Source organism: Buteo buteo, chromosome 16 (assembly GCF_964188355.1).
Source record: "Buteo buteo chromosome 16, bButBut1.hap1.1, whole genome shotgun sequence".
In the NCBI taxonomy this organism is placed as follows: Eukaryota; Metazoa; Chordata; class Aves; order Accipitriformes; family Accipitridae; genus Buteo; species Buteo buteo.
Window position 1 is genome coordinate 28396595 of NC_134186.1, and position 25856 is coordinate 28422450.

Consider the following 25856-nt stretch of genomic DNA (forward strand, 5'->3'; position numbering starts at 1 on the left):
GGCACTCACTCACCACCATCTCTCTTCAGCCCCATAACTGCAGTTCTCAATACATCAATTACTTAAATTCAAGCATTTACATTTTTTTTTAATTGTGATTAATGCAGTAGTTTGTTCCTTTGGGGAAATTGGAAATTATATACACACTTTACCTGTCACTAACCTTTCACAATTGATTTTTTCCGCTCTTGAAATATATCACAGGTAGAGGTTATATTAAATTAGAGCAAGATCTTTGTAGCCTGTTAGCAAATACAATTTTAGATCTTTATAGGTTAGTCCCTGAAAGGCAAGCACCAAAACTAAATTACATTATCGCTCTTCGGAACAAACTGCTCCACCCAATAGGAAACGGTACAAAAAAGACAGAAACTGAAGTTGCCTCCTCTTAAATCCAGCCACAGAACTTTGACAAACTTTCTGCATGGGAGTGAGGAGAGCATCTCTCAGTTCATTTATGTTACACTCTCAATCAAGGCTGCTGCACCTTCTTCTGCACATGCTGAAATTTTAGACCAGGTGAGACATAAAGCTTTAAAATGCTCTGCCTAAATGGAGAGCAGAGGAAGCTGTTTGGGCTGCACAGTTGTAGCTGCAATTCACAATAAGCAGTTCATGACAAAACAGTCAGTGCGCCCCACCTACTTTTTCTCCCCCTTCTCTTCTCTTCCAGAGAATTTCACTTTCCTGCTGAAAGTACGTTTCATTATTTTTTTCCTTCAGGGCTGACATTTCACCCTTCCGTTGTCTCTGCTCCCCAGCAGTGCTCACTAAATAATGGTCTTGCAAGAAAGCTTGAAATTCCAATGAGTTCAGGTATGGCACTACACATTAAGGGAGATAGCTCTATCCCAGGACAAAATGCGACTTCAGTCTTGACTTTGCTGAGTCTCAGCCAAGCAGCAGAAATGTAGGTGGACATACAGGATACTCTGAGGTACATCTACCCTGCATGTTCCCATCTTCAGGCGGAACTGGAAGGAAGAGGTGACACAACCCTGCGAATGAGACTGTAACCCTAGGACTCTCCAGAAATTGCCTTCCACTTAAATCACAGACTTAAAAAATCATAAATTATTTATTGTACCACTGAGGATTACATTATGTTAACAATGAAGAAACACCATTCAAGCAGTCACAGCCATTATGCAATAGGATTCACAATCAGCAGAGACTCATGAGAAATTAACACCAGTGAATTTAGAAGGAAGGGTTGGGATCACTTCCTTAATGAAAACACCACCAGAAAAGGTCTTCCATGTGTCATAATTAGGATGTTTTTCCTTAATATTAAAAATATAAGAAAATTTATCATTTTTAATAAGCATAAATTTCCAGACAAAAATCATATCAACAATTCACCCAATAGCTGCAATATCAAGAGGTGATAATCCAACAGCAAGGCAATCTCTAAACTGTTCCAATATAATCACAACCTTTGGAGACAGGCACCTCTTTAATTGGATATGAAAATCTAATGGTGCTTACTGTGGAGCAATGAAAAGGCAACGTAGTTCAACTTCAACAGATTGCTATTGTGTCCTCTCAAAAGAAAAGCTCTCCCTAATAAAACAAAGAGGTCAAGGCTTTTTGGAGTCTAAAGCCACTTTGAAGTTTGTCACAGTATACCATCAAGTACACAGTAGTCATCCACAAGGACATTAGAAAGTTAAATTTAGGTTAAGTGCAGAGACCCTACTCTCATGTATGCCTGTGCATGCCCGTGCAGCACATCGCACTATGAGGTTCCATCCCTAATAAATAGTGACACAAAATCATGCAGCACACTTTACAGACTCGAAAAAAATCTTAAATTGATATGCATTAGTTGCTCTCATACATGAGTAGCACGTAGATTTTAAAACTCTCTTCAGTAGTACAGATGGAGTTCGGTTTGGAAAAGCAAGAAGCAATCTGCATTCCAAATTTCTTTTCCATAGGTGTGGGAGAAAAATGTAGTGATCAAACACTATTGGTTTCTTAAGCAATTTCAGAGAACTTGTACATGAAGGTATGTTTATTGATTCAATAGATACACGAACATATCTAGAACTTGGTTTCCTTTGGAAATACATTCTTTTGCAATACGTTAGCAAAATGTGACAATTTGGCAAGCATTGCTCTGAGCTCAAATCACAACATAGACTTTAGGTATTTTCAATTAGAGAAGGCATTAAGAATTCAATAAATACAACAAAATTGGTTTTTTTCTGAGCCAGTTGGAAAATTCTATACACTTACAATAACTATATAATCTAAAATAGAAATGCTGAATAATCATTAATTCTGTATTTTACTTTCCAAAATCAAAGGGCAAAGTATCATCCCACATTTTGTAGTTGTATTGATTACAGTTGATTTTTGACTTTGAGGCTGCAACATTTTAAAATAAAACTAGCAGAAGCTTCTTAATTCATGTCATTATAAAATAAAACCAAATGCTTGATTAATATACTCTCAATATCACTAATTCATTCTCTTTTTCTAACAGTGCTCCTGAATACATATAATATGGATGACACGACACACGACCTCAAGAAGACACATACGTTTACATTATGGAGACACACATTTACATTTACACTTCAAAACTTTATTAAAAAGTAATCAGTTTTGAAGTTGGGATGTAATACATCTAATCAGAAATATGTCAGAAGCAAATTACTATTTTGGAAAGTTTATAGTTGTGTAAAATTTTGTACCTAAAATAAGATAATAATGTTTTTGTTGAAAATCTATCAGAACTGAAAAGTTTTATTTGATAAAATAAGATTGATATAATTAATTTTATCAATTTGAAGCTCTATTTCAGATATAACATTTTTAAGTTTCAGTAAAACTCACTGAAATAAGACGAATAAGATATACATAGAATAAAGAAAAGCAGTAAAATTTAAATATTTTTCTTTAAATAAAAGTCAGTAAAGATTTCTATTAAGTGCAGAAATAACCCACATCTCTACCAGAAAAAATGAAATGCTGGCAATTTTTCTAAATTACTCTATAGTAATGTTATGAAAGAATATGAGTAAAAAGTCATACTCAGCATTTTCATACATGCTTCTTTCCTGGACGGAAAATAATTCTTAACAATTTTAATTATATAATGTAATATAAGCTTAATATTATGCATTTGGAAAGTAACTAACTGTGTATATTAATGTATCTGACATCCAGTAAATGGCAAAATATCAGCAACCATCACCTTTAATCTTCTTGAAACTTGCTTAATTTAAACCCCAAAGTATTTTTTTTTTCTTTTTCTTTCTAGTCTCCACTTTCTATTTCATCAGGCAGCAGGATTAGCTTTACCTTTTGGATGTTTTCTGTATGTTATCTGCTTGAAAGACAATTTCATCTTCATCAGTTCTTGATACAACAAAGCACAATAATGTTACTATCCTTTAAATAGTCCTTTGAAGACAGTTCCTTCACCACTGATTTTTTTTTTTCTCCAAGAGCATGCTGCTGCTACTGTTCCCAAATTTGCCAGCACATGTTAGCATACTGTGTACAAAAATCTCTTAGCAACAATATCTTAGTGTCTAACATTTTCCTTCTTCCAACTATGATTCATGGAGCCATCTGTAGTCAGATATTGACATGCAGTATCTTAAAATAGATACCTTACATTTGCTCAACAACTAGTTTTAGCATCTGAAAATATAAATTATGGGAAAGGGCCAATATTTCTTTGAGGCTCTTCATCATTCCCTTGATCATTTTAGCACTGTTTAAACAAAGGCTTGCCACGATCACTTCACCGTAGTATTAAGGTCAGAGTCTTCGTGCTTTCCAGAGTGCAGCAAGTAGGCAGCTCCGCTGGGCTGGGTGCAGCCCCGTACGTAAGCGTTCCAAGCAATCTGAACGGCTTCCCTGGTGAGGACCACCTCACGCTAGTACCCTGGCTATTTTTCAAGAGTAATCGAAGACTAGGTCTTTAAACTTCAAGTATTGCTGCACGCAGCACTAAGATCGAAGCATTTTTCACACCCTTGGAGCCTAAGCCTCGTGGAAAGTACCTTACAATGGGTGGGACAAGGTCAATGTCTTAGCTGGGACGTCAGGAAACGTTAACTAAAAATAATTCTATTTAGAAGAGTAGATTATACAAAAAGGTTTGGTGGCCCGGCTTTGAAATCATCTTAAGTGTGAGGAACACACTTCCACTCCAGTGAAATCAAACAGAATTTTATCCACTTCAAAGCAACTAGGATTTTATCCTAAATATTTTGAGCAATTAATACTTTAAAAATAAGCAAACATGCAACAATGTGCATCCAAATACACAATATGTATTTAGCTGGATATCAAAAAAGTACACTGCAAGCATAACAGTGCTGGCACACTTTCATTGCTAAAATGCTGGTTTTGCTTGCAAGAGATTTTACAGCCCCTATGGGTCTTCTGAAGTACACTCAGTAGCCATGAAACAGTGCCAGAGCTGACTAGCTTAGTGAATTGAAGTCAAAATTAAGAGAAGGCTATCACACTGAATGACCTTCTTTTCGTCTCTTTATGTCCTACAGTGCTGTCTTAGCAGGTGTCTATACTGGACCGACACCTAAAAAGCCTTTAGGCAGATTCGCTCATTTTCCAGTAACCTTACAGTGGTTTAAAAACTAGAACCTGTATTTTATTTTACACTTCCCTTTCATGAACACACACAACTGTGTTCTTAAAACTTAACTACTCTTATTCATGAATAAGCCATGACTGAATGCCTTCAGATTAAACTAAGCCTGCATGGACACCAAGATAAAAAATGTAAGTCCTTTCCTCACAACATGCAAGCAAATCACTTCTAAATCATCTCACTCTCGCGGCTTTGAAATGCAAACTTAACTCCTATGACAAAAGGATCCGTTGTTATGCAAGAACCAGCTTGCCAGAAAGTGTTGAACTGAATACACCAGCAAGTCAATTAAAGTTACCACAAAACATGTCAGAAAGCAAAAAAGGAACATGCAGGCAGATTCATCCCAGGCACAACTTCGCTGCTTCACACCCCTCTTTTATTTCTTCCTTTTTCTCTAGATGAGAAATAACTAAGATTCCTAGGGTACCCTACTTTGTACAGATTGTATTAAGCCTCCTCCACGGTCACTGCATGTATTGGGAAATTTAATGTTTATATCTATTTTAAAAGTAGAGGAAAAAAATTACATCTTCTCTCTGCTTCTCTGCTAAAAGGCCACCTAGCAAGTCATTCTCAAGTAAGATGCATTCTTCTACGCTTGTGCTTTAATAATTAATACGGAAAAGAAAAAGCAAACAGTGCGATACACACACATTTACAACTACAGACTCATTCCACGGGAAAATCCAGCTCAAGCTGGAAAGAGCCATCAAAAGCCAGTTATTACATAATCCTTATTACTGCTACATGGGTGAGCAGCAATTTCAAAGGAGTATTTACTAAAAGCAGATAAAGCCAGGTTGCAGCATCAGATGAATCAGATAAGACACAGCCAGTAATAAAATTGACTTAATTTTCTTCCTCCCCCCCAATAATATGCTAAATCAAAAAACCATGAAATGCCATCTTCTTCAGCTGAAGTCTTTTAGAAAAAGATTGAGAAAGTGCGTTATTTGCCAGATTTTGCTTTCCTTGAAATTACAGTCAATGTCAGGTTATACAGAAAATTCAGCTCAGGTGTGGATAGGTCTGTGCTGCTGTAGGGTAAAAGCTTTCACCTCTGAAAGCAGTCCTACCTCATGGAAAAGCCAAAACCTGCTATATTAGCAGCCTCTTCCCCAAACACTTTCAGAAAAATGTCTTCCTACTCACAGCAGGCAGTAGATGCTGCCCACTATTTCACAGTAAAAACAGTTTATGGGATTCAAGTCTGCAAACACTTAATAATACAGTGTTGCTTAAACTGCTAAACCAAATGGCTGAAAATGCTTTTTGAAAGCCTTTAGGATAAAATGCATTGGGTTAATAAAAAACTATGGTTATTTTACCTAATACATTTGGTGGATTCATTCCAAACTCTGTGGGTTAACTGTAATAAAACCTTTGGAAGCAGCAGTCTAGTAAAAGTCAATGCCAGTAACATACTCTGATGAAGACGGACACGGGATGGCAGCATATGCCAACTGCTTGTCACGAATGTTCTCTCCAAATGGCAAGGCAAGAAGATGCTAAGTCTGTCCTAGAGGCATAGATCCTCCATTTTTATAAGCAACAAGAACTCACTCGGATATTGCCAGAAATTAACACTAAATAGCCTGTATAGTTGTGCAAAAGCAAGAGATCATGCCACCACATCACCCGCCCATCATAACTATGATCATTAATCAGCACTTCATGGACACAAAATGCAAATATCATTGTTGCCCAGAAATGCAAGTGTAAGTTCATAGAATCATAGAATGGTTTGGGTTGGAAGGGACCTTTAGAGGTCATCTAGTGCAACCCCCCTGCAACGAGCAGGGACATCTTCTACTAGATCAGGCTGCTCAGAGCCCCGTCCGACCTGACCTGGAATGTCTCCAGGGATGGGGCATCCACCACCTCTCTGGGCAACCTGTGCCAGTGTTTCACCACACTCACTGTAAAAAAATTTTGTCTGAAGTTGTCACAATCCGTTTGGCTACAAGCAGACAGAGGAACACAGGAGAACAGCAAGACACTGTTGGGCATCTTGGTCATCACGGCAGAAGCAGTCTCGGCACAAAAGGTGGATTTCAGTTTTCCTGATATTTCTGGTTCATTCGTATTGACTAATTCAATCACTGCCACTAAAGCTGTTACATACACACAATAGTGTCATACAAAATATAATAAGGTATTACATTTTATAGAGAAACTGAACAGTATTAATCAAAATAACACGGTTCAATAAGAAGGAAAATTTAAACGTAGCAGATTACCACAAGCATGCTTATCTATGGTTTGTGAAACAAATTTCTCATAAGGTTTAACCTTCTTATACCACACATACAGGTACAGGAATCAAGAATTCATAAAAGAACAACATCTCTCATCTCTCCCACAGTTAAATCTGGAGCAGAGTCTGATACAATATACTTTTCTGCAAGAACACTGAGAAAAAATATACTGGATATCTGTCACTCTCTCTATGTTTATACAGTGCCTATCATTTCCATTTCAATACATGTAAAGCCCTGGCAACAATGCAATACAAATAAATGGGCGTCTTCTATTAATCTTGCCCACATAGCTCCCGTCTTAGGACTAATGGTGGTTTTTTATGTCTTAAGAGACACAACATTTACTCACCCCAAATTTGCTCTAAACCAATAAAAATACAAAAATTTCTTCTGATAGACACAACAATGAAATAAAGTATTTCCAATGACAAGATTTACCATGCTCTTTATAGTTACAGAAAAAAATATGCACAGTTGTCACAGCTGACCTTTTTATGAGGATAAGACATGCTATGTGTGACTGCTCAGTTATTATCAGGCTATTTAAGAACTTACCCTTGCTGCCTTCTCTTCTAGGATACAGTATAAATAAAATCACAGGAGCAATATTCAATCTTGCTATCAAAATCCTGTAATTAAATTAAGATTATACAAATCTCCATTGCCTCTTGCAATTTCACCCACGACAACTAATCGTGTCTGAATTGCACACGAGCCTTTCTTACTTTGAGGCAAGAATTGGTAGTGACCCTTACAATTTAGTTTGCTTAATTTGTTCCCTTTTATAACCTAATTTCAGTTGCTTCTGAGCTTTTGGAAGTTTATCCATTTGGTGGAAAAACAAACAGATTGGCTCCTAGGTACCTCAGAGACACTCTGTTTTTCCCAGGGAAATCCTGCTGCATGTGAGAACACCTGAGGCATTTCAGCTGGACACCCCTGTCTAAGCTGGGAGAGAAAGCACAAAGGGGAAGAAAAAAGGGTCTCAGATCATCTACACGGAGCACAACACAAAAGATGGTCTCATGGACACTCCTCCGTAAGTTTACAGTCATGTAACAACTGTGCAGCAACAACAGCTTTTTTTTAAGAGACACACATTCTGCAGTAAGTATTTTTAGCATCTCCAAGTGTGGCAATATTTTGCCTTTCTCAATAAAAGATAATCATATCATTTAATTTCTTTATGTTTTACTGTATTACTTCCACTTGCCTGCTTTTCTGAAAAATGACAGGGGTTAAGACAAAGGTTAGGAGTGATCAGCCAGCACTACGCAAACCATCACTGGGTCAAGGTGAATGGATTTTAACCCCATTCTGTATCCATATGTGTTTTTCTGTTCCTATGTCTCTGACTATATCCAGCCCTTATCAAGCCAAGCAAGAGTATTAGTGAAAGCCCCTCAGGCTGAGGCCCGACTTTTCAAAAGTAGCTGCAACACCTTCAGACGTAGTTAAGACAGAAGAGTCTTTCCTGTCTCATGTTTTCAGCAAGAGTATTACATTCTGCTTTGTTATCTTCTTGTCACCAGCTGTATAATGAACCAAATACTGACCTTTGGTAATTGTATTTCATGTGCCAGAAAGGAGAAGCATCTGCCTAACAGTTTGTCAATACTTCAAAATTTACAATAGCGGGAAATCTGCTGACACTTGAGGTCACCTCTAACTTGCCATCAAGCACTTCCCTGTTGGAGGTGTTACTTGGAACAGTATCTTGTATCCTTACTATTCTCAGGAATATTTTCATTTGCCAACATTTCCCCTAATACCCTAACAGATACCATATCAACACCACAAAGGCATAAATATGCCCAAGGCATTGTGTAAAATTCCCAAAAAGCCTTTTTCTCAAATAAGAACATGTGTTCTTCTGTATAAATAGCACTTCAAGGTAAGTGATGAGAAAACATATCATAACTAATCATTGTTTGCATCTGAATGTATCACCATGAGACCTCTCCCTTTTTTTTCTCTTTTCCTTATTTTAATTATGTCTTTTTAAGAAACTATGTTCAGTGTGCCTACATACATACATACTCACACACTCTCTTATTTTTAAAGGAAAAATCCATAGTTTGTTCTGGTAGGGTCACCTGTGTAGATTTAAAAATGTTAAATGCAACTCTTACTAATACCTTTATGTCTGAGTCTTAAGCCATTCTGCGGAATTTATTATTCTAGTACTTTTGAGGTTTTTACACTATTAAACCCTTAAGTCTTTTCCTATCAATATCTAAATATGACAAACAACAACATAGTGCAAACTTAGAGTGTACATTCTTCCATGACAGATTGTCCTTCACCTATTATTTCTGTACTGCAAAACACAGTGTAACTGATCAACAAAATCAGTGACCTAACATAAAAAAAATAAAACCAAAGCAAGTATGAATAAATCCCATTATTTGACTCAAATCAGAACAAAAGCTGGGAAATGCTGGAAGTCTGACTAAAGGCAGAATGCAGCATGAGAAGAGCGCTATATTTTTTGCCAATAATACACATTATTCAATGATGCATTCTTCACAGAGGTGCTTCAGGAAAGGAATTAGGATGAAAATAAATACTTGGCAAAAACAAAGTCCTTGTGTAATTCATATGCTCCACTAACACAACAGTTACTTATTTTAACATCAAGAGAGAAAACAGTATTTTATATTTGTAAAGATGCCTTTTTGAGGTACCGGACAGGGATTTTCAGTTTTAAAATTAGCTTTCTCAGAGTTTCACCCTTTCAAAAATAGGTCAGAGATAAAAAATACCTGAGAATAAGTTCTTGTCCTTTGCCTGTAAACTTCATCAAAAAGATGGAAATTAAAAATTATAATAATCTAAATCAAAATTGAGTTTGGGGAAGCCATTCTAGTGACATGCTGGATAATAAACAAGATTGATTTTTTACAGACCACTAGCAGGGCTGGGAGCATCGCATGCACATCCACCTTGTGACAGCCCCATCCTCCCTGACCTCCCAGTTCAGTCTCCGCAGTCCGAGGCTTCCTCCCAGCAAGACTCCCTTTTTATACAGTCAGTCCCAATTTCCCTTCTAATCTGATTTTCTTTCTCTTCTGCCCTTGATGATTAAAAATCTCCCCAAGACCCTTAGCAATCTTGTTCTTGCTCCATTCACTCTACTCTTTCGGGCTCAGGCTCCCAGCCCAAGTCTCAGCCAGTCTTGTACTTTCTCACCCACCTCCAAGCTCAACGATAACTTACCCGTGCCTGATTGCGCCTGTCTATATTCCCCCCAGCCAGCTTAGCTTCCAAATACGCAGTCTGGTTTTGGAGCCCCTGTATTTGAGTCAGACTGCAAACTGGTTTACGCTGCCACATTATTAACATGGAGGTCACCAACAGCATGCAGGGCAATTAAAGAAAACAAAACAAAACAAAACAGCGTAACACAACAGGGGAGATGGGACAAGGAGAGGTGGGTCAACAGAGTTTTTCAGTATGAGCAAAACAACACATGTTTACTCTCACCCATACTCTGAAATAGCTGAATCATTTTGTTTTTCTAAACAATGCCGCCTGAGATAGCAGGCATGGAAAATTTTATTTTAAATGATTCAAATCTGGCAAAAATATGAGCAATTGAAAATAGACATACAGCCAACACATTGAAAGGAACAATTCTACCTGCAGTGGACCTGGAAGATTGCTGCTCCTGACATCTACGTAACATAAGCACATTAATAACCCATGCTGATTTGGGACAGCAATAGTCAATAACAATGTACATCTGAGAGAGAAATCATTCTCAGGCACAACTCTGCCATTAAAAGGTGTCACTAAATGCCACCGCAGAATAGTTCTTCTGTATATTTGAACACATATGCTTCAAACACACTGACTAATTATTAGCTCTATTAGCTCTAAGCTTGAAAGTGCTTTATAGCCCATATGAAAACACATGATTTATTCATATAGAGCTTCTGCTCACTAGAAGAAAAAGGAAACACATGATAAACATGGTGCATGTTCATTTTAACTTACACAACAGAGTTTCTACAGCTTGTAAAGACTGCAAAACTCTGAGATTTCCAAATTACTCTACTAGTATTTGCCAGATAGGTAAAAAATTATTTTACATTAATGTAGGAGCACATAAAATGTGTCAAAAACTAAGTAGCTATGGACATTGATAGGATATCATGGCTTTTCTGAAAGGATATTTTGGAAGGTTTTAGTGCTAAAATTGAAACTGTAACAGCAAATAAACCTTAAAACAACTGGAAATTTTAAAGCTAACCTATAGCTGGAACTGAAGTTACAGTTCAGCATTTCATAAGCCAGTTTATGAGAGCTGTAAGTTGATGTACATGTTGGTGGCAAACATCATGTTTCAGCATAAGGTATGAATGGTTGTGGAGGCATCAGCAGTACTTACAGCAGGCATGGTTGAGGGCATGTTCAAGTTCAGCGCTATGAATGAAAGCACAGACCTGCTCCAATTTTAGTTACTTCAAAAGAAAAATGGTCAAGCACAATGTATATAGCAGTGTCTTATTAGTTAGCACTTGCAGCTCTGTAATGCCGATGGTTTTTTTCCATCTGTTAGCACAGAATAATTAGCATGTAAGGTATTTAGATTACCCGGCCAAGACAGGAGGCATAAGTGATTAATAAAGAGAACTGGCAATATAGTAAAATGATGCGGCACGGATTTCATCTTACCTCTAATTGCTAGTCAGCCTTTAACAGAAATGCACAGTACACAAAAAATTCTCACACTTAGACCGAGGATGGTGATGCAGGAATTGCCCTAATCTACTTGGAACATACGTGGGGAGGACAGAGGGAAGAGATTTACCCCACATCCATACAAGTGTTAATACTTACTAGCAGGGGGGAAACCCCACAAAAAACATACAGAGAAATTTCTGCTGACCCATATTCTGTTACTGCAGAGTACAGCCTATCAGCACAATCTATTACAGTTGACAGTCATAGACAGACTTTCAGCTATGGGTGACATCAACTGTACTCAACTCTGATTACTAACTTAATGGACCCCAGTAATCAGTTAGGATGAAACACGTTCCATCAAACATAGCTAATAAAAGCTTAGGTGCTTAATTGGGAAATACAGACAAGCTTTTTCATGGCCTCAACACCTGGCAATGCCATTCCAACACTAACTCTGCTAGACACCGAAAAGGCAAAAAGGACCGCCAGATCCCAGGCAAAGTTGTGTACACAGTGTAGGATACCTGAATTAAGTGGCACAGAGTTCAGCCCAGATTAGTTTTCCTTCCATATGATCTGGTAAACCCATGCTTGTTTTAATAAGCACTGTGATTTAGTAAGAAGTGAACACTTGCACATCTTGGGGTTTTTTTGGTGGTAAAATTACACTACATTCATTGAGCACTAATGCTAGATACAAACTCTGCTGCTCATTTTCCTCAAAATAAATAAAGCTTTGGCAGGCCTTGAAAGCAACACACCAATTTCTCCATGTCTAGATACTTTTAATTTACAGAATAGCACAGTTTTCATATCATCAATTTTCTAAGCAGCAATTCAAAAGAATCATCCTTTTAGATATCTGAGAAAAGAATGTAATGGAGGTTACTCAAAGGAATAGATGCTGCAGCTACAACCATTCTCATTATGTACATATGAGATGCTTCGATGTTCCTTGCTACTGATTACATGAGTAAACATTTTTAGTATGCAAAATCCTATTAACTCAAGGGGATTCTGCATAATTTTGTAACAGCTCCACTTGTGGTGTTTGATCGACTAGGTCAGCAACAGACAGATGGCAAAGAATTAATTCTAATGCTGCTTTATTGCAGTGCTGGCATCAGGGTTTTCTCTACTCAGTCCATTTAGAAAAACTAGAACTTTTCCTACATTCCCTACACCAAAAAGTCACCATAGAATAAAAAGATGGAAAGTAATTTCATTTTTTAAGTATGTGGATCTAGAAAGGATAAAACAAAGCCAACCTAATTGTTAGTCCTTCTGTCTGTGCTAGGGGAAGAGTGACCAGTCAAAAGCCCAAGCATCAGAAGTGTAGCATATAATAAATGATAACATATAGGAATTTATTCCATAGGGACAGGAGATAGTTCACTAGTCCGTAAGCGCACTTCCATAGCTATACTCTTCTCTTAAAATTATTTCTTCTGTCTCCTGTGCTCACTTGATTTTATTTAGTTCTGGCTAGTCATCCTTCATTTCTTTAAGTCCTACAACGATCAGCACTAGCTTTTACAAATATTTTCTTTTCTGCCCTTTTCCCCCATATTTTTCTGTTCTAAGAGGAAGAACAAGAATGTTGCAGCAGTCAGCACAAAGAGGAAGACAGTAATAATTCTACTTGCCATTTACCCTCCCCACAAAAAATGCTAAAACAAAAGGAAAAGTTAATCTCAAAGACATAAAGTAATAAAATAATCTAATCTCTCCAAGTTAAAGAGATGACACTGAAACGCATCCCTCCAATAATTAGCGTTTTCTCTTATTCCATTTTTTAATCACTCCATAATTCTGAGGTGCAGTGATAAGTATTATCTAGTACTTAGTGAATTTGTGCTTAGCATATATTTAGGTGGCAAACTATTAGTGGTCTGAAAATGGTGCCTAAAATTAAATTATTAATGCACTGTTTGCCCAATTTTGGGAAAATGGTCCCAAAAGTAAACAATTAGCTGGCTGGGATTTGCTAGCAGGACTTTTAAGCTCTTGAGATACACAACTTATGTCCAGAAAACTTCAAAATATGGAGATAAATAAACTGACATAGAAATATTTGGCTGAGGCTTTTTTAAAAGCCTGAAACTCAGAGGTGTTATCTACACATAACCTTTGAGGAGCCAACTCAGAGATCCACATGGACATACCTAATATTCCAACTATTTCACTTGTCAAAGCGTGAGAGAAAATGCAGTCTTCCTTGAATTCTATGACAGCATTATCCAACGTGGGCTGAGAATGTGATGGGAAAGATACAACAAGCAAAGGTAAATTAGGATTTCTTTTGGTTGAAAGACTACTTGGGTTTGGGAAATAGCCCCCTAACAACAGGACAGTTCCTTTTAATGGTACTGTGACATCATTCTTCCAGAAGCACTATTTTCTGTAACTTGACAAAAATTCTTTCTGTTCCTTTTTCTTAAAACATTACAGCTTTCATCCCTATTTCTCACATGTCAGTTTGCATTATGAATGTTTCTCTGAAATCCAGGCTAATTACAACTGCTTCAGAAAGAAGGGCTTAAGGTTGTCAGCCATACCTGACAACCCTTTGGACAAACAATTTCCTTCCATTTGGATTTTTAATTAAGCTTTCTGAAAGTACTTTAATATAAGAAAATGGTGAAAAAACATCTAATCAGTTTTGACTAATCCAAAGAAAGACTTCATTTTCTTTTGGCGATACAAATGGCAGCTTCAACTTTTACCACTGAGAGTGCACTAAATCAACCCCACCCCTGAAACTTAGCCCAGCTCTTTGGCCTCACATCCAAGGAAGGAAGAGCTTCTTTCTGGCTAATTCAATATGGCCAAGCAAAGCTTAGCTGCCCAATTACTCCCTGGATCTCTCTTCCATGGGACTGGAGATAATCACAAAGCAAGGCACATCAGACCACAGGACACCAAGGATTTCATGTTTTGTCATCAACAGCTCATATAATTCTCAAACTCATTGCCAGTGTCACCTGAACTGCTAAGAGGGAGTCTGTTTTTCTCTCATTCTTGATTATTCCAGGACATCTTCACTTATTGCATTACATAAAAGCCACAGTTTCTAAAATGATAGTTATCTTACTCTACAGCTGTTTTCAGCCTTGTACAGTGTTAACTTCGCCACAAAACCAAGTTCACATGAGATTTTCTTGCAAATATTTCTGGGGGCAGAGGGAATATGTATTTCTTTTTTACCTGAAATGGAGACTGGCTGTTGTAATTCTTAATCTCCTTGTTGGCTCCCCGGAACAGCAGCACTCTTGCACAGCTCTCCTGAAAATGGCAGAACAGTAAGTTTGTTAATAAGGGTCTTTAGTTACTAAATAGACATTATGGCTATGCAATGCATTGCTGTTTGCTGTATATTTTCTTTGATAACAAGTAAACAAAATAAATAAATAATCTGAGAAATTAAGTTATTAATACAGTACTTTAAATATGACAAGCCTGTAGGAGCTTTGCAGTGTGTTAGAGTAGAAACAATATGCAAGTGTAAAACAATGTAGAGGAATGGGAGAGGTAAACATCTTATTGAATATTTAAGAAACTGTACTGTGGAAATTCCCTACTTAGCAAATCAGATTTTTCAGAAAATATGCTAGTTCAAAATGAAATTTGACTCTCATATGGTTTTTGCCTATTTTGTAGGGAAAACAGTACTGTTCATGGTACAGTAAACAGTATCTGGGATGAATGAGATCCTCTCCTACAGCTAAAAAATAAACAAAGCCGTTTTACCACTTACATGTACTTATTTTTTTTTAACCTATCTTCAATTTTAAACTTCTAATGTATGATTTTGTTTTTTTCAATATACCTGAAATTATTTGGTCTGGCTATACATACTGCACTGACCAGTCTTACCTTCTCTTTTCACCTAAAAAATACTAGCAGTTACAGTGCAAACCCAATACAGTCCTTCTAACAAGAGAAAAGTATGGCTTCAGGCCCTCTGGACTGAGGAAATCTGCAAACAAAATCCCTTAAAAACAATTCTTTTGGGCTGATACAGCGTATTGCTTAAGTCTCTACTCCATGCTGCTGTAAAATATAACTGACCATAATATGCGAGAAATCCTCTGCAGTTCTGGTGTGGTTCTCAGAATACTAGACTTTTTGATGATCTGTATATAGACTATATTTCTTCCTGCTCATCTTTAATGTTCATCTTAGGACCTTATGCAAGCCAGTTCACATTTCAAAATGTTTTTATATTTCCTCATCATAAATATTTCTATTAATTTTGTTGTGCTTTCCAGACTTCTTGTCATGTTGTTTTATGGAGTTCTACCTAATGAGGTATTTCAATGTGCCACCTTTCACTTTTAACAGTAAATTTGCAGCCAGAGAAAACAATCATATAATTTAGCTATTTTAGTGACAGAAATGAAGCTTATTTACTAGATTCTGAGTCATAAGTGAATGCCAGAAATTATGATTGAAAATAATTTTCGTCATTGTGTTTTCTAATTTATTAAACTGGATTCTTGATCCCATTAAGTCTCCTCCATCACAGGGTCATCCTAAACATATCTGGGGAGGACGCTATCCTACCCTTTCCCCAAGATTCGATATGCCAGAAAGATAACATTTTGTTTCCACACTTCCTATTCTGCATAACAGCCTGAAACAACTGAATGGATCATATCTCAAGATGGTATATTAACAATCATCTCATAGATGGTAATTTTTTAATGATATATCATTAATTGAAATAGTCTCATTCGCTTGCACTGAAATCTGCACATTAGGTGTGTTCTCTGTATCTCTAAACATAGGAAGACCAAGAGCAATGTGTAAAACATCAAAATGTTTTCCTCATTTTTCTGTGTTCTCTATTAGCAATCTACCAAAAGAAGTAAAAGTGCTGCAATCTAGATGAAGACCTCCAGGTTAAAAAAGAAAGTTCTTTTCAGGGTTGCTTTTCCAAGAATTCCTTTTTGACTGACTCTTGAATGATTCGAGGTTTGCACACTATATTATATTCCCGTAATAACAACTGTTCCGCTATTCCACCAGGTACTGCTTAGTAAACATACTGGAAATGTTAGTAGAACGCTTTAGTGTTAAAATACCCAATTTTGATCAAGAACCTGAGGATATAAATAATGATATTAAGAAGCATACTGTATTAATTTGCTGATTATTCATTTAGTTATCAGAATAAGTAATTCAACTATATAAAATCAAAATAATTACACATTTTAAAACTCTCTAAACGATTTACAAATTTAACTAAGCTGTCTGCAGTGTAACAAAAAACATGCAAAGTGATTTATTTGTTAAATGGTTTTGACAAGAAAAGTTTTGACAAAAGTGGTCAGAGTTGCTCAACATAAGAATTTTCAAGAAAACTTGTTTTGCATTAAGTACTGCATTTTTTTGTTTCTTTATTCTTTTTTAAAAAACAGAAGCATTCTTAGCTTCATCCTCTCTCCCTTTTATCTCCTCCCCATCCTTCCACTATTAAGGGGAACTAACCAGGGAGAATAAGCGAAAAAACTCATTACCAGAAATTATTTTGACTACTTTTCCTCTGTTAATTCAATGGAAATTCCACATCTTAGAGCTCTCCATTGTTAAGGCGCTGCCTACGAATGCCATAACTCCTGTTTGCACATATTTTAGCTCTGACAACCTAATAACTTCTGATATTGAGAGTTCAGTATTCTTCATTCATTATATCATACATAAACTGAATATGCAGTAGCTTTTTAGCATTCATAAGATTAAAAAGAATTTCACACAGAAGTGTGGGCTTGTCAGCAGACTAGATTCAGTTTGTTGTCTGAGAGCTAATTACCTGATTTAATACTACAACAGTTTTCATACAGAATCCAATCCACTGACTGAAGGGAGGCACACTTCATTCCACCATTGTTATTTGCAAAATACAGAGGCATAAGATCTGTCTGGATTTCACTGAGTTACTGGATGGCCATGAAATAACTTTAAAAAACAATCATTTATTCAGATCAGCACTTAGCTGACACACAGGAAAACAGAAATACCAACTTCAGAAAGTATCCCAAGGAAATTCCCCAAGGAAGACTGGAAGGGAAAATCAAATGGATAATGACTCCATCTACAGGAATCAAGAGGTAAAAAGGATACTGCTGCCCTTCCCATCCTCTCCATCCAGAAAAAGGCCAACACTGTTCCTTCCACTTTAGCTAATAACAACTTTCAATAAAAGGGACACTGAAAAAAATCAGCAGAGGTTACAGTTCACAGCACCCTGAAAAAAACTTTTTATTTTCACATACACTTGATTAAGAAAAACAGAAGCCTGACAGTAGTCACAAGATGTTAAACTTCCATTCACAAAGACAAGGTTAATGACTATGAAAATATTTGCAAATTTGTAGATGCAATTTAAATGAGAGTCTCTAAGTCTTTTACAGAATAATTTTTTCCACTGAGGTCAGGAGCAAAACACATCTCTACATGAAAAATACTGTCATTTTACAGGATTATTCTGATTTCAGCATCATACTGCATAACCTTTGCTAAAAGTGTATGATCTTGTAAATAACTATAGCCATGAAAGCACTCCAATTAAATGGTTACAAAAAAACAGAGACAAGTCCAGGTTTTAAGTTTATATGTGCATTACAGTCCAGGCTTCATAATTCTTACTCAGGAAAAGTGAAGTAAATGAGGTTAAAGTGAATATTTTAAAATATCTTCTTTAACAGAAGTGCTTATACTTAAACAAGTTAAGCCCTTGATGTGAAGCCTAAATGCAAAACTTTTGTTGAGATTAAGGTGAATTTCATTTCTCTGCAAAATTTTCTAGGAATTTTAACAAGTGCCAACTTGCAAAAGCTTTGTATGCCTACAGTCGCAGAAGTCATCCAAGCTGAGCAAAGAAACCATTGCAAACCTTAAACTAGTTGATGTAGGCACTTAACAGCCTGTTGAAGGTGGTTGGTAAACAGTGGGCAAGAAGCAGTCCACAGAGGTACTGATCCCACTGATATGCTGCATACTTCAAATAATCAGAATTAACAGGAAAGATTTGTACAGCTAGACTCTTTATGAGTTGATATCAATTATGACACACACATCAAGTCAGCAGTCTTGAAAAATGTCAAACTATCCCCAAAATTCTATTTTTAAAAAAGTTAAGGGTATTTTAGACCTAATTGAGAAATCTGTCTTGACAAGACTTTTGAAAAAACTAAGATGGTAATTAATTAAGAAGCAGATGCTTTAACAGATGTTTCACTAGTTACAGCCAATTCTCATGACTTGTGTCTTCCTAATTCAATTTAACATTATATGCGCTATGTTTTAACATAGTTGTAAAACTCATTCCCTCCCATCCCATCCATGCAAAGAAAGTATAAAATACTGTCAAATCAAATGGTTCTATTATTTGTAAATGACTACACAAGTTGTAAACAGCAGAAAATCCTGTAATCTACAGAGACATTTCCACAGTATTTTCCAAGTATTTCTTAATTAAGTCTAATTTAAATTCTAGTAAAACAGCAATAAATTCTGAATAGGACACAAATATTTAGATATGATATAAAAAAATATAAGCTGGTAGAACATGATGTTTTATTTTCTAATTAACATGTATACTCTTGCTACCTACAAAGAGCAGCCTTATTTGTAATCAGTGAATAAAACACTAATAAAATAGTTTTTAATTATGTTCTTTATAGTTTCTAAGACCACTGTTTAAAACCTGTAACACTTCATTGCATATTAAATAAATCAAATGAAAAATAATGAGCTATGTTCTTCTTCAGTGTAACCTGCCTCTATAGATCAATAAGAATAGGAAATTTACCTCAAATCCATTTATTAAAAGCAAGGAATCGGTATCTCAGGAAAACCTAACACCAAACCAGTAAACTCCTTCAACAGAAAACTCAACGAGCCTCTGTTTCTGTGGATGGACACGAAAGGTTTAGCACTTGTACCTCAGTTATGCCTTTTTTTCCCTGGCTATGTGTTATTCTCTTACAGCACTGGTTTCCAGTCTCCATGGGGCTGGACACCCCAGAACTACCTTTCCTCGAAGCAAGATATCCTTCTCCACTTAGCCACGCAGAGGGGACCCCAGGCACCCCTCAGCTCCTGCCACAGACCCTTATGTCACTGAAGGAGGACGGTATGACAAGACATAAGCCCGCTCACCTGGTTGTACAGGGCACAGATGTGCAGCGCTGTGTTTCCTGAGGCATTCTGCGCACACATATCGGCGCCGTAGAAGAGGAGGTGCTCCAGATGTTGGACGTGTCCGTATCGGCACGCCTGTAAAGAGATGCAGTCATATTTTGGTTATTATACATTCTAGGCAAGGATTCCAGGTAAATGTTTTTAGGAGAGAAGATGCTATTTTACTTCGGGTCTAATTTTTAGAACCACCCCTGGACTGAATGGGAGGACAAACACCCAGATGTGCACACCGGCCTGCAAAGACCAATGTGTGCACTTCAGGTACAGCACGTCTGTCTGTGCATAAGTTTAAGCATCTGCTTATTTGAGGAACGGCAATTTAAGGTATCGAGAAAATACAAAGTTTGTCCCTTTTTATCCACTAATATTCATAACTGTCAAATATGACATGCAGACTGACAGAAGGCAAGGGTTTTTTGCCCTGCTAATCTTCGGCCAGTTGCCCACTAGATGGCACTGAAGATGATCAGATTTCCAAAGCTTGCTTTTAAGGCGTGAAAACAGTTTAGGGAAATCTGGCCAAAATTCAAGTAATAATCTTCTTGATTCTGTGATGTCAAGTAGGCACACAGTACACAGAGGGCACTGATCCAAAAAAGGGAAAATCTTCAAGAGTTACTTTACCAGTCACACAAATAAAACATTAGACCCTGAATACTTGGAAATAACCCTCTATGAATGAGACTCCAGTGAAATTTGAAACTTTCCCGATTAGCAAATAAGTTCGAGAAAAACCATAGTATTTCCATTCATCAGTCTCATTTACTTGACTACCTTCTCTATGGCACACCAGCTGAACATCTCCCAGTCTGTAATGTTTTTAACTTTGTATCATCTCAGATCAGTATCATTCCTGCATAATAATATGGAATTTAGGCTGAGAGATACAGGGATACAAAGCCATTCACTCTGTTGTAGTGCCTGATAAATTCTGGCACCATAGCTGGCTATGGTATCATGAGCACCATGAACCTCAAAAGATAAATTTTAAAAATAATTTTTCTTTACAGAGCACACTACCACCTTTATCCACACACTGAATATGTAAGGGAGGAAAGGAAAACCCATGTACAAACAGCAAAAGAAAAATCATTAGAATCCCAGTTTCCTCCCACAGGGAATGAAACCTGACTCAAACTGTGAGTTTGTAAGAGTTTTACATCCTTCAGTGCAAAATTCTGAAGGATCCTAGCAACACAATCCTGAAACCAAATCTTCCTGTAAAGTTCACCAGAAAGAAAGGAGAAAGTACCTCTGACAAACACACAAGAATTCTAGGGTACCAAGGATACTAAAATTGGCATCTAACAAAAAGATCAAGTTACTTTTTTTTTACTGAAGTGCCACTAATAGGACACTAAACTTTCAAGAGTCCATTACATAAATGTGACTAGTGCAATTTCTGCAGCCAAAACCACAGTAACCATAGGATTTCAAAGTTACAAAACTCCACTGGAACAGTTTCCGCTTCTAATTCACTACAGCAGCATGCAAAGTAATAAGCAAATAGAAGAAGGAAGAAATTCTCTACTTGTATGTGCATGGACTAAACATACCCAAATGGCCTTCAAAACAGAATCATTTAACCACAGAACATATATGGCACATTTCCTCATGCAATTTCCACTCCAAACAAAAAGTAATCTTTCCTACCTGATGAATTTCCTGCCATCCATTTTCATCTTTGCAACTGACTGTAGCGTGTTCATGAAGTAACAGTTCACAGCAGTAAGGATCCCCTCCCACAATAGCAGTGTGGTACAGTGGTGTCAGGCCACAGCTGTCTTTATAGTTAGGAGATGCTCCAAGCTCTAAAAGGGTCTGAAAGCAATCACAAACTGTGAAAAATATATTCTGGAGGGACTTCTAACTATAAAGGGACTTTTCTACCTGAAAAAGTATTTACAAGGTTGATATTTGCCATAACGTATATTTTTTGCTCACTTCTTTATAAGCTCATAGAATGGGCTGCAGCACAAAGTTAAGCAAGGAATGACCTTGGAAGAATTACGATCTAAATGAATCTATGGGGATAACAAGGAAAGGATGAATGGCAATGTCCAATTTCCATCCTCTCATTAAGTTTAGAAATCTCAGTTCTGAAAATGCCACATCGCCTCTGCAACTTATTCACCTCTTCAGTTACAAGACGCTTTATCAAAAAATGTCATGCAATTTGAATATCTGTCAAAAGGAAATAAGCAAAAACCATAAACATAAGACTTAATCTAGAATATCAAGGTGATTTAAGGATACCTATTAAAACACAAAAGAAAACAGAAGACACTGTGTTAAGATATAATGTGTAATCCATGCCACTAGCATTTGCTTTCAAAGAGATAAGCAACAATAACGTTATTCCTATTTATTCAGACAGATCTTTCCCCATCTATCAATGAATAAGGTTAAATTTCGCCACTATTTCTTCCTACCAAAAAAATCAGAAATGAAAAGGCCCTTTATTGAAAGAAAATCCGAAGATTTGAAAGCCACAGGAAAGCGCTAGAACAAGCACATATTAAAGGATCCATTGAGAACAAGACAGTAATTACAGTAATGTTTTCAATTAAAACATTCTCCTTTTTTTTTTCTATAAAATAATGTATAATTTGCTACTGAAAGCATTTACCTTGAGGGTTACTTGGTTCTTGGCTCTGGCTGCTTTGTGCAGAGCTGTCATTCCATCTTTGGCTCTGAAGTCCAAATGGGCTCCTCCATTTTTCAGAGCTTTTATCACTTCTACTGTATTGTCAAGCTGAACTGCCAAAGTTAGGGGGGTTTCTAAAGAAGAGAATAGCATGTTCTTGAAAAAAGATGAGCAAATTTGTAAAATAAAGAACACTTGCTTTAAAAATTTTAAGTTAAAAATGCTGCTCAAAGAAAATCATAAATTATCAATTTTCTCCTTTGGACAGCAAAACCATATAGACTCCATTAGCCTGAAGTTATGAAGGCAACAGAAAGAATGTGTGAGGTTAAGCCTGTTAATCAATTTAGGTTGAACAAACCCAAGGTACTACTTTATGCAGCTAGTTTTATTGTTCTGACCTCCACTTTCTAGGTCATGATAGTTTGGGTCCAGTCCTCGGTCCAACATCTTTGTGATTTTTTCCACTGAGAGATGGTGGACATGATCCATAAATTTTCTCAAATTAGCCTGAAACAAAGAGTAACAAATGAATCATCCTCTAATTTTAAAAAGAAGATTTTGACTACAAGTGAAATATTCTGTCAATTGACGTCAATATCCATTGAACAGTAGCTAATTCACATTCCTGGAGAACCTGACTGCATACTGAGAGCATAAACCCTACGGTTTACAATGTTCAAAAGTCAAACACAGTAAGAAGATTCTGGTTTTCATAGTTTTAAGGAAAAAATGACCAAAACATTCATTCAGTAAGAAATTAGGATGGTGTATGGTGATCATTATTATTCTGACCTGCAAATGAGTCTAAAGACATAGATCAGCATTTTTGCAGCATGCTGAAAGCACATTGTATTTACGAAGTAATGTTCATTTAAAATTACTTGTATATATATGGAAGATATCATGTGAATTTTTCTATGAGAGAAATTGCCAGAATACAATTCACAGATTCCTGTTGGTGCTGGAAGCACATACTGCTCATTGTTCAGCAGCTGGCCCAGGTGGTAATGTACTCCTACTTATTTCCAGTTTCTCAGACACATTGCTCTGCTAAGTCGGCAATTGCTAACTTCTCCAGTAAATTGGGCATACCTTCGTATGAAGCTTGGCCAGCTGTTTTTCATCAAGATTGAACTGTTTGTACACTCTTTTCTTGTATCGAAACTGAGGAAGGGAAAAAAGAATAAATTTAAAATGTCCTATTTTGCTTAAAACCGCGTAATATAATTTTCTGACCTTACCAAAAAGTATTACCCACGATGATGTAGATTTAGGCAAAATTTTAAAAAAAGTCTTAGTATTTCATTCTGAATATTCACCAATAACTAGCACTCTGCTTAACATAGTGGCATCATAGTTTTACAATTCATGTAAGCAAAATTCTTATCTTGTATAAATATACTGAAACCAGTGGAGGTGTGTATGGGAAATGAGATCAGTCTCTAGAATCTACATAAATAAGCAAGAATTACAGTGAAAATAGCTTTTCCCTAAGGGTATCTGTGTACTTTCAGGCAGAAAGAACTGGGAAGGCATGTTAAATAAAAAAAAAAAAATACATATTTCAATATATCAGCTTAGCATTTCTGAAACAACAACAAAAAAAAAAGATTCCTGAAAAATCCCTTAATCAACATAGGCAGAACTTACACACGGGAATAGTTCTGATGTTTAACAGGACTTGTCCTGTAAATGAGTTCAGAGAATTGCCTCTTTTTTTGGCTGAAACTCACTCACATTTTACCCTGAACAGTTTGCCACCCTATGGCCATAGCAGCAAGATCTATGGCAAAAATCATGGGATTTACGTAGTTATAATTTACTATTATCTAATCACACTATGCAGAATTCAAAGAATGCAGCACATCTGTTGGACAAGGAGACTGTATTGAATGAGGCTTTAATACCGGCTTTTCACAAGACCACTTTTAACCCCTGAATTGCAATCCTTTAGCTGCAATGAGAAGAATTTTGCAAACAGTGAACACTCGTGAAATAGAACATGACAGAAAAAAATAAAGTGGTTATTTAATCTGCTTATGGCTATAATATGGACATCAGTGATCGACTCTCTGAAATAAACTGCTAGAAAAGCTAGGACTTGAAACCTTCTCTGGACCCTAGTCCTTTTTTTTTGGATTTGTGTTATAGTGGAGGAAGTCTGTTAACTGCAAATTATTAGTGGTTGATGTACCACCATACAAGCAATACCAAAATTAATTAAATACTAGTCTCATGCCCCAGTTTCCTGCTATGCTGTGTTTCAGTGTGATCTGGCCCTGCTCCATGTTCACCCAGTGCAGTAATAGCTCTGCCCAGTTTACCCCTCAGCTGCACAGCCTCTGCATAAGCAACAGAGAGGGGGGAAATTCCAGTGTCTATGTGTGACTGCTTTACACTTGCACACCCTTTCTTCCCTTACTGCTTTCCAGGAGGCAGCCAGAAGAAATCTGTGCACTCTGAAGGAGGGCACAGAGGGAACTAGATGGGAGGAGGAGAAAAAAAAAAAAAAAAAAAGGCTTCACTGGGAAAGAAAGACCCTCTCTTTGGAGAAAGCAAAGGCTGGTTATTCAGCAACTGCTACCCTACTGTTGCAAACCTAATCAGAGACCCAAAAGCTTCATCTAGAACCTTACATTTCCTTATTAAACACAGAATAAGATACATCTCCTGTGTCCTCAGCAGAGCAAAACTCCAAAATCAAATCTCCCAGAAGGGCTGATTCTTTGCAGCCTTTTGGGGATAACACATGGAACAGCTCCACCAAACAAGTGAATGCCAGCACTTCTGTGAGCAAGGGTTCAAGTTCAGACTTGCTGATCACTATTTCCCAAATGCAATTCAGGTGCATGGAGAAACCTCAAATACAGCTTATTGTATAGTTTGTATCAGAATACAAATGTTTCAGATATTAGATCTAAAAATACCTCAAGCGAAGGAACTCCTTTATTCACTGGCTGTGGGTACTCCCTAAGAAGTCGTTCCTCATCCAAAAACTTCCCATCTCTACCATTGCTTGCAGGCTGGAACAGTCCATAATTCAGGACATCCTTCAAACTTTGATTCAAAGTGCACAAAATTCGTTGCTTTGCAACCCACACTGAAGCTTCTGGGTTAAATCTAATGCATTTCTGCAAAGACAAATTATTAAAAAAAAAAAATCTAATTAATGAAAAAAACATTTAAACAGTATATTACATTCTAAAATTTTACAATGTCATAAATATATACAAACATACACACTAAACCTACAAATTCCATGACAAAACATACATCAACAGAATTATATTTCAGACATGTATTCCTCTATAACTAATGCACAAGTACTGTGAAAACACAGGATGTTTCAAGTCCTCCCACAAACATCAGAGACCACATCCTTCTTCAGAGAAAGAACACCTTCATG

The 25856-nt window shown here is 36.8% G+C and overlaps 1 protein-coding gene across 1 annotated transcript in view; it reads right to left on the bottom strand.

Annotated features, from left to right (window-relative positions):
• The window catches only part of SHANK2 (SH3 and multiple ankyrin repeat domains 2), a 360490-nt gene that overhangs the window by 280250 nt on the left and 54384 nt on the right, over positions 1–25856 (bottom strand). The window contains exons 5-11 of the mRNA XM_075048288.1: positions 25378–25581; positions 23543–23614; positions 22849–22957; positions 22430–22581; positions 21454–21621; positions 19759–19875; positions 14800–14877 (exon numbers count right to left, since the gene is read on the bottom strand). Of these exons, the coding sequence (XP_074904389.1) occupies positions 14800–14877; positions 19759–19875; positions 21454–21621; positions 22430–22581; positions 22849–22957; positions 23543–23614; positions 25378–25581 (900 nt within the window). The remainder of the gene's footprint in view (positions 1–14799; positions 14878–19758; positions 19876–21453; positions 21622–22429; positions 22582–22848; positions 22958–23542; positions 23615–25377; positions 25582–25856) is intronic.